Below are 8,954 nucleotides of genomic sequence, written 5' to 3'. Positions count from 1 at the left end.
GCATGGGGAAATCTGTCTGGCTTTGCGGGGCAAGGGGAGGTGCTGAGTCCTGCAGGGGAAGCCGAGCACCTGCCTGCACTGTCCTGAAAACCTGGACATTTGGGGACAGCGGAGGAGAAGGTTACATCAAGCTCTAGGAGACCTGTATCTGTTCCTAACAGGGCCGCTAACGCCCTCAGGGATCTTTCACAGGTCATGCTCTCCTGCTACTGCCTTAGTTTCCTCAGCTGTAAACATGAGAAGCTGCAGCAATGCCAGCCAGCTTGGGAGGGTCTCGTGAGGCTCCAGTGATCGATCCCCATCACACCTTGAAGATCTCAGGTGGGTGACGCCGTCGAGGTGCAAAGCTCTAACTAATCGCCACCACCAGAACTGGTTTTTTACTCTGAGGTTTGAGCCTTCTTTCCAAGACTACTTTGCACATGGTGGCCCCTGGCCTGCAAGCAGCTCTGCAGACACAGACGAGTCTCTCAGGACGCCAGGAATCCGCTGGCAGGGAGCCACCTGCGAGACCTGGCGTTACATGTACACAGCCCTGCCAAAATGCAGCCGCTTTGGGTGGCCGCGGTGCTTGGCGCCCGGCGACATCGCAGCAAATCCTGCCACAGAGATGCCCTGGGATCTCTCAGGGTTGGGAATGTGAAAGTCACGGAGCCCTCCTCGGCTCAAACACTGCCCAGCTGAGCTGCCACGCCATGCAGCTGCCCGACGCTGAAACCAGAGCCCCGCGGTGCCCACTCAGACCCGCAGCTTGGGGAAAGCAGGGTGTGGGGGGGCACAGGCAGGCTGGCCTGGCTCCGGGCTCTGTCACCAGAGATATGTCCCTGTCACGCCTGGTGTGAGGGCAGAGACAGGCCCACGGGGGTGCCATGGCAGCAAGGCCCCCCTCAAGGGATCGGGCCCTCCCAAGACAGTTACCCCCAAGGGGATCAGGTCTCCCCAAGGCGGGGGGTCCCTCTCAGCGGTTCAGGGTCACCCCCACGGATCCCCAAGGCAGAGGGGACACCCGCCGAGGAATCATGGCCTTCCCCTAAGGCAGAAGAGACTCCTCCAAGGGAATCAGCTCGCCCCCTGGGGATCCGGGTACCCAAGGCGGCAGGGACACCCCCCCACGCTCAGGGGATCGGCCCGCCGGGACCAGGCCCCGGCCCCTCACGGTACCGGGGTAACACCCCCCCCCCCGGCAGCCCCCGCCAGGCACCGCCCCGCCCCTCTCCGCCCCGCCCCGCGCTCGCCCCGCGGCATTGTGGGATGAAACAGGATGTAGGCAGAAGAGAGCGGGCGGACGGGCCGGGGCGGCGGGCCGAGCCGTGGCGCAGCCAATGGGAAGGCGACGTGCCGGGCAGCGCAGCCAATGAGGGAGAGACGGGCCGCGCGCCGCAGCGGGCGGGGCGGTATTTGAGCGCGGCGCGGCGGCGAGGCGCAGAGCGCTCGGCGCGGCGCAGGGAGCGGAGCGGGCTGAGGCGAGCGGGTCCGGGCCTCTTTCTCCCACCTCCTCCTCGGTGCCGTGCCTCACTCTCCCGGGGTGGCCCTGTCACTGTGAAGGTGAGCGACGCCATTCCACCGGGCCGGGGCGGCGGGGATCTCCGCGCCTCGCCTGGCACCGGTCGCTCCGTGTGCGGGGTGGCGGCGGGGCCGCCCTGAGGGGAGGGGGTCGCGGCCTTGGCCTTGGCCCTGGTCCTGGCCGGTCGGCCGGCGGGCGGTTGCGGCCCGTGGGTAGCTCCCGGTGGCGGTCGGAGCCCGCCCCGCCCCGGTGGGCTGTTGCTGGCCTCGCTCCGGGCAAGGTCACCGCAGCCTCGGGCGCCCCCGGGGCTCCCCCTCGTGAAGGTCACACAGGGCTCTGGCCTGCACATGCGCCCGGCTCGTGGGAGCGTCTCCTCAGGCCCCCTTCAGCGCTGGTGGGGAAGGGGCTGTGCCGCACCCCCTTTCCAGGGCCCTCTCCCGCTGTGGTGGGGGAAGAGGTGGGTGCTGGGCTGGGCCTTGTCCCCGTCCTCGGACTCCGTGGTGTTCTGGTGGGGAAGCAGTGGGTGCTGGGCTTGGGCCTCATCCCACTTTTAGGGCCCCATCCTGCCTGGGCAGTGAAAGAGTGGGTGTGGGGGCTTGTGCCTCATAGCCATCCCAAAGCTGCATCTTGTCCTGGTGAGGGAAGGAGGGGGTGCTGAGCTTGAACATTATCCCCCTCCTAAAGCCCCATCTTGTCCTGCTGGGGAGTGATTGGGTGCTGGGCTTGGGCCTTCTTCCCAGACCTCATCCTACCCTGGTAAGGGAAGGGTTGGGTGCTGGCTTGGGTCTAATCCCCCTCCCAAGGCCTCACCCTGTCCTGGAGTGGCTGCTGGTGCTGTGGTCTTTTCTACAAGACCCCATCCTGTCCTGGGCTGGGGAAGGGGTGGCTGCTGGAGCTGTACTATTACCCCTTCCTAGGCCTATCCTGCCCTGGGCTGGGTTCTGGGGCTTTGTGGTTTTCCTCAGAGAGGGACAGACTTGGGTGGCAAGACCTTGAGGGCCAGCTGTGATCTTGTGGCTTAGGGATAAGATATGTGCATGGTGCTGCTGGGCTGCCCTGGGGGGAGGATGCCTCTGTAACCCCACGGAGGAAACGAGCTGGGAATGGGGCCCTGCTCTGTGGTGTTCCAGGGGGTGCATGGGGTGACACACGGAGCTGCTCCCTGCCTCAGGGTGGGTGTGGGGGATCCTCCCTCCAGCAGCACAGCCGGTTGCCAGCTCCTGTCGTGGCTGGCCTGTGAAGGATGCTGTGCCCTGGAGCAGTGCAGTGCTGGGGAGGGCAGGCTGGCCAGCGCTTGCAGCTCGACTGAAGGATAATTGTGGGTTTTTTTCCTATGGCGCTGTTGGCCCTTGGCAGCACGGGCCTGCACTGAGATGCTCCTTGCCTGAACAATGAGGAAGGAAAATGCTTTTTGCAGGTTGCTCTGTGTGGTTGGTTATGTAATGGCAAATGCCCTCTGAACTCGGCGTGCAGTGGAGGTGTGCGAAGTCCTGCTGTGTGTGAGAGCTTGCTTGCCTTCTTTCCCTAAAAAGGGTTTCCTGGGGAAACGACCCACAAGTGAATTTCTGCTACTTCCCTTTTCTGGTGGGCTGGACCCCCAGAAGACTCTCCCAAGGGATTGCCGGATTCCTGGATTCCAAAGTTGTTTGGGCTGTTCTGAGCTGTGTCTTGCCCTGCTGGGGCTTCTGGGCCACAGTCTAACACTCACTGCCTTAAACCACACCACAGGGGGGAACAAACTGCCTGGAAGTGGCTTTTCCAGAGCTGGGGTAGGGGTGTGTGCTCTCTGTTGGCATTTGAGCTCAGTTCCTGTCATTCCTCCTGACGCTATTAGTGCATGTTAATAGCAGTGCTTTATTAAACATTGTATCAAAAACGTATAAATTAAGGTTGCAATAGAAGTCTTCAACTGCAGGCAGAGTGAAGAATTGAAGTATTGTAATCATAGGGCTGCAATTATGCAACTGGATTCTCTTTCTCTCTGGATAGCAGGCTCCTTTAATTGCTGTAACAAAGCTACTCCTTCAGTTTTCTGGGACTGTTCCAGGAAGCGATCATTGCAGCAGATTTTCTTCACTCCCCAGTAGAGCTAAAAATGCGTAGTTTCACTATTTCAAAACAAGCTTGGTAGTATCACTTGAGACTTACAGCACTGTAAAAGGATTTAGGAAACTTAATGGTGCTCTGCAAGCTTAATTGGAGGCACTCCTTGCCATTAAGAAGCTTATTCCCACAAAGTTTTAATATGCTCTGGTAAGAGCTGCTGCCAAGGTGAGCAGCTGTGGACCTTCTCAGCCCAGACCTTCGCTTGACCGGTCTCCCAGATAGCATGTGCCTCCTGACCGGGCCTCACGTGTGGCTTGGGAGTGAGGGCTCTGCTGCCCGGAGGGGTCTCGGAGCGTGCCAGCCCGCAGCGGGACTGCATGGGGCTCCTTCTCTGGGGCTGGGATTGCCAAATCCCCCTTTTCTAGGCTAATGTGAGCTGCACTGAAAACTTCCCAATGCTGAATGCCTCCCTGGAAAGGCCCTGGCAGATCTATGTGCAAATGGCTTCAGTGGCTGGTGCGAAGCACCTGAACTAACTCGGAGTGAAGGGGGCTGCACGCTCAGCTCCAGCGTACTGCTTTCTAGTTTCTTCAAGGCCATGGGCAGCCCTAGCCTGCTGGTTTCTGGCATCTGTGGTGTGGTTCACAGGCAGGGAGGGGAAAAGGAGGCCGCTTTGCCAGGCCCTGGCTGTGCTAGCTCCCTGGTGGGGCTTGCCTCCCCCTGTTTCTAGGCTGCAGTGTGGTGTTAACCTGTTTCTGGCTCGTCAGACCGGCTTTGTCCCGTGGGAACAATGCAAGTCTGGGTTTCAGTGGCAAAGCAGCGGTGAGGTGAGGGGATGATGATAGGCTGAATGTGGAACAACACTCCTTCCAGGCTAAACTAGCAACAGTAATCATAACTCCTGGCATGGGGTGGGATAAAAAGCGCTGCTGCTCTTAACGTGCTTCCTGAGCCTCCCTGCTGGAGTCGGGCGGTCTGGGAGCCCTTGCTTGCAAGCTCTGAACAGATGATGCTCCAAACCACTGGTGCACCTGGAAGGCAAACTTGGCTGTAGCCTATTGATGTACAGGAGGGCTGTGGTGCTCCACAGATCCGTCTCCTCCCACACAGTAAGCTTGTTCTGCATGTGTTTAACGCAGGTGATGTTGGAGTGGCTCTGATCTACCCTCCAGACAGTGCCAGTGCTCCAGCTATAAGGGGCACCTTAGCCTGGGACTACTGTAGGCTATCCCGATCAACTCACCCTGGCCATAAGAGGGGTTGTAGTATCGGCTTGTGACACAGCCTGCCATAGAAAGGACAACCTCTGATGCACAGGAAGTTTCTTGGGAAGGGATTAAAGGAATCTGTGTTCTGCCCTAGGTTCACGATGTCTGACAGAAAGGCTGTGATCAAGAATGCGGACATGTCCGAGGACATGCAGCAGGATGCTGTAGACTGTGCTACACAGGCGATGGAGAAGTACAACATAGAAAAGGACATTGCAGCATATATAAAGAAGGTAACTATGGGATGAGGGGGCTGCTCTGAGATTTCCTGGAAGTATGTGTGCTTGAGTGTCTGAGACTTCCTACTTGTGTGTTTGGAGGAAGAAGCTGCTTTCTTCTCGGCTTTACTGCTGTTCCCAAGAGGGTGGAGGGACTTGTCCAAGGTCAGAGGAGGGCTATGGCAGAGCAGGGCCTGGTCTGGTGCTCTGGCAAGCTGGGAGGCGAGCACTGTGAGTTTGCCAGCCTAGGAAGGACTGGCTGCAGTCTCTCTTTGGGACTTGCTCCACAGATGCTGTGGTGTAACTTGCAGCACCAGGGTGGGGTGGGGTTGCTCTGCTGTTTCTCTCCAGGCGGGCAGCTGTGCACGTGTGGTTCTGTTCACAGTTCCTGACTCTGGGGTGGGTGGTGTGGAGGAGGATGGGGCCTTGTGCTGCCTGGCAGGGTTGTGAAAGGTGCTGCTTCAAAACCAGGGGCTTGTGAAGAGGTGTCTTCCCATTTGCAGGAGCCCATTAACTGAAGTCTTGTGCTTGACAGCATCTGGGGAGCTGTTGGTCCCCTCTGTAGCCACTTCTCCGAGTGGTCAGGCAAGGTGCTTTTGAAGGAGGGAAGTGGGAATTTGTAGGCAATGCAGTCCTGGCACCTGGGCTAGCTTTTGGGCCTTGTTTGTAATCTAAGCTTGAATGTAAAGCATCCAAAGGTGTCTCCTAACCTCTCAGATCATTTTGAGGCAAGACTTATCTCAAAAGTGCTTGGGGCAATGCAGCCTGTGAAGTGTGTGCAACAGAAGGCATCCAAAAAGAAGTTGGCCTTTATTTTCTGAGAATGTGTTGGGAGGAGGGAAGCAATTTGATGCACCTTCCTGCCCTGGCAAGAAAGCCTTTTCCTTACTTCAAACTGTCTTGCTGCTGTCTGAGGACTAACCCTTGCTTTAATCTTGAATGTTGAGTCTGTCTCAGGGGAGGGAAGGGTGCTCCTGGGAGTTGGGTATTAGAGGGAGGAAAATGGTCTTTAACCCTATCTTATCTGCTAAGTAGGAGCCTAAGCCAGCATTCACCTTGCTCACCTCTGACTTCTTCGGTCTCCATGTACTGTCTGGCCTGTGAATTTGCCTGCACATTTTCAGTGCAGCTTTTCTCCCCTTTATGTAAAGAAGAGGCCCAAACAGCAGAAGCCAGACTTCTCCTTCCTTTTTTTAGGTGACCTTTAAGCTCAAATGCCTTGCTGGAGCAGACATGCCAAAAGCTTTTTTTATTATTTTGTGAGTGGGTTTGGAATGGGAGAGGAGAAATATTCTCCTGAGCTGGCCTACACGCAGAGCTTGAATAGCAGCGTACCGAGGAGAGCGCTTGTGGCTGTGTTCTGCCCAGGGCTGGCAGGTGCTCCAGGTCTCAGGAGATTATTTCCTTGTGTTGGAGCCTTCAAACAATCCAATGCAGAGGTCTGGTTGTGTCCGTTGCTACCTTGCTTAATATAATAGTGTCTCGTAGTGGGGAATCTAAAGATGCTGCAGGTGGGAGGAGAGGCGATTAGTGTGTGAACAGAACCAGCTAAGAATTTGTGCTTAGAGCTATTTTCATGTGGGCTTTCTTGGCCTTAATGCCTCTCTTCTCTTTCTTCAGGAATTTGACAAGAAATACAACCCAACTTGGCACTGCATTGTTGGCAGAAACTTTGGCAGCTATGTAACACATGAGACAAAGCACTTCATCTATTTTTACTTGGGTCAGGTTGCAATTCTTCTCTTCAAGTCTGGATAGGAAGTAGGAGCAAGTGAAATTTGGACTGTAATGCACTGATGGCTGAAGCCACGACTCCCTTTAACATGGCTATGCCGCTGCATGGACTGTATACTATATTTAATGTGTATATGTTGCAGTAAAAATCTACTTCTGTTTAGTTGCCTGGGAAGAAGGCGGCATTTTTTTGTTACTGCTTTTTTTGGTTGTATTGCACTAGGAAACCTGTAAATGCTTAAACAATGGCCTTTACGTGGGAAGAAATAAAACTATTCCACAACAGCTCCCTCAGTGGTAACTCCTTCTTTGAGGCTGGGAAAACTTCTTTGGGCAGGCCAAAAGCCCCTGACTTCCTTACTGAGTTTTATTAGACTGTTAATCTTGTAACGAGGAGCAAAGCCAGTGTGAGCCTCTGTACCCACCCTGCAGACTGCAGAGAGCTGGCTCTCCCAGTAACCTCAGAGCAGGTACTTAGACCTGCCCTGAAAGCTGCTGGGGTGGCTCTTGATGACGTGGCTTTCACACACAAGTTGAACTCCACCTCGGACTGTGACAAACAGACTTGCAACTGGCGCCCTTGGTGTTCTCTTTCAGTGCCCACCACTGTATTTTTGGCTCTGCTGAAACATTGACCTAGACTTGTAAGCAACTCAGCCTGGTCTAGAAGACTTCAACAAACATCCCCCTGAGTTGCTGCTTGCTGCAGAAAGCGGCATCCTGTGGCTGAAGTCTTTAGACCTTGATTTTTGAGATCTAAAGCCACGTGGCCCGTCCCTGAAATGGAGTAGGATATCAAATTGGTGACTACTGACAACAGCTCTATTTGGCATGTTCTTAGCCAGTTGTCTCAACACTGCCTTAACTTGATGCTCTCCTTAAAGCAAGCTAGTCATGTGGAAGACTTGTAAGTGGCCACTGTCTCCTTTTTTTATTTTCTGTAGCTGATAAGCTATTTCTGGAGGACTGTCCTCCATGTTCTGATATCTGCTTTTGTTCTTAAAGCACAGTACCAAGAAGTTAAACTTACATGTGATGTTTGTGTGAAGGAAACTCATGTGACATCTGCTTCTAAGGCAGACAAATGTCTTGGTCTCCAATAGGTTCAGCAGTGATGTTGTCTTAGTATGTACCGACTCTTGGATTACACTGCAGGAAGTTCTTTCTATCTGGGTGTGGAGAAATGCTGTGTGATGGCACGGATGTACCTGGTGCTTGTCATAAGGTCTATTGATGGGTTTGCTAACTAATGCATAGATGATATCGCTGGGCTGGTGAGCCTGGCTTGTGTCTCTGGGATGAATTTGGTGTTGGTAATTGGTCACTGCCAGGGGAGAAGGGGCAGAGCGAAGGGAGCTATTCATTGTGAAATGACTTGATGACCCAGGTTGACTACTTCCTGAAGTAAAAGTCCTTCTTGTCTCTGTGCAAAATCCAAAGTATGCCTAATTTTGTAATATTGATAGAACAATGTTGTAACTAGAAAGAATGTAGCTGTCATAACTTCATGTTGATGGAAATGTCTGCGCTGGGGTAATGTGCCTTGGACTGTCTGGGGCACTCTTGTGGTCTTGTCTATTCAGAGCTCCACGCGGGATCTGAAAGGAGAATGTTTTGGGTTTGTTTTTTTCCAAGCATGAGTCTAATGTGAACCTGTTCACAGTCTCTTGTGGAGCAAGATCTGTTCCCTTCATAACTGCAATGGCTCAAATACCATTTATTTTTTTCAAACATTAAAGGTGAATTGACACATTTAAACAGCCTCTAGTTTCTTCTTCATTGCCAGCTGTCCCAAGCAAGAACCGCGCTTGTCCAGAGAGGGGGAGCAGCACGTTGTGCGCCCTGGAAGATGCTGGTGACCCAAAGGAGACGGGTCTGTAGAGGGAAGAGCTCGACCCGAGGAGCATACGCGGCCCATCCCTGCTGGTGCTGAGCCCCAGCCTGGCTCCAAGGGGTTACTGAGCTGTGCCCAGTAACCGTGATATGGTGGTGCTGGGGCTGATCTCTGATGGCTTCAGATGAACTGGGGGAGGTTCTGGGACGGCTCCTGGACACGTGGAGGTGTTGGGTTCCCTGTCAGGCTTCCTCCCTGCGCTCAGTAGAGAGGGGAGATCCGAAACTTTCACCATGTGTTTAACCACGGGGGCTGTGGGCTTGCCCCTAACCAACCCCCCTCAGCTTGCT

The 8,954-nt window shown here is 54.6% G+C and overlaps 1 protein-coding gene across 1 annotated transcript; it reads left to right on the top strand.

Moving 5' to 3' along the window:
* The first annotated feature begins 1,387 nt into the window (after nt 1-1,387).
* DYNLL2 (dynein light chain LC8-type 2) lies at nt 1,388-8,528 on the top strand. The gene is made up of 3 exons (XM_074844928.1): nt 1,388-1,545; nt 4,913-5,051; nt 6,657-8,528. The coding sequence occupies exons 2-3, from the start codon at nt 4,920-4,922 to the stop codon at nt 6,792-6,794; spliced, it is 270 nt and encodes an 89-aa protein (XP_074701029.1). The 5' UTR covers nt 1,388-1,545; nt 4,913-4,919; the 3' UTR covers nt 6,795-8,528.
* The last annotated feature ends 426 nt before the right edge of the window (nt 8,529-8,954 follow it).

The sequence above is a fragment of the Strix aluco genome, chromosome 19, assembly GCF_031877795.1.
Source record: "Strix aluco isolate bStrAlu1 chromosome 19, bStrAlu1.hap1, whole genome shotgun sequence".
In the NCBI taxonomy this organism is placed as follows: Eukaryota; Metazoa; Chordata; class Aves; order Strigiformes; family Strigidae; genus Strix; species Strix aluco.
This window is presented reverse-complemented; position numbering and strand designations above follow the sequence as displayed.

What these genes read in the sequence shown, in the direction of transcription:
- DYNLL2 (XM_074844928.1), top strand. Translation starts at nt 4,920, where the DNA reads ATGTCTGACAGAAAGGCTGTGATCAAGAATGCGGACATGTCCGAGGAC. An exon ending in TTGCAGCATATATAAAGAAG is followed by an intron (nt 5,052 to 6,656) that starts GTAACTATGGGA and finishes CTCTTTCTTCAG; the next exon opens with GAATTTGACAAGAAATACAA.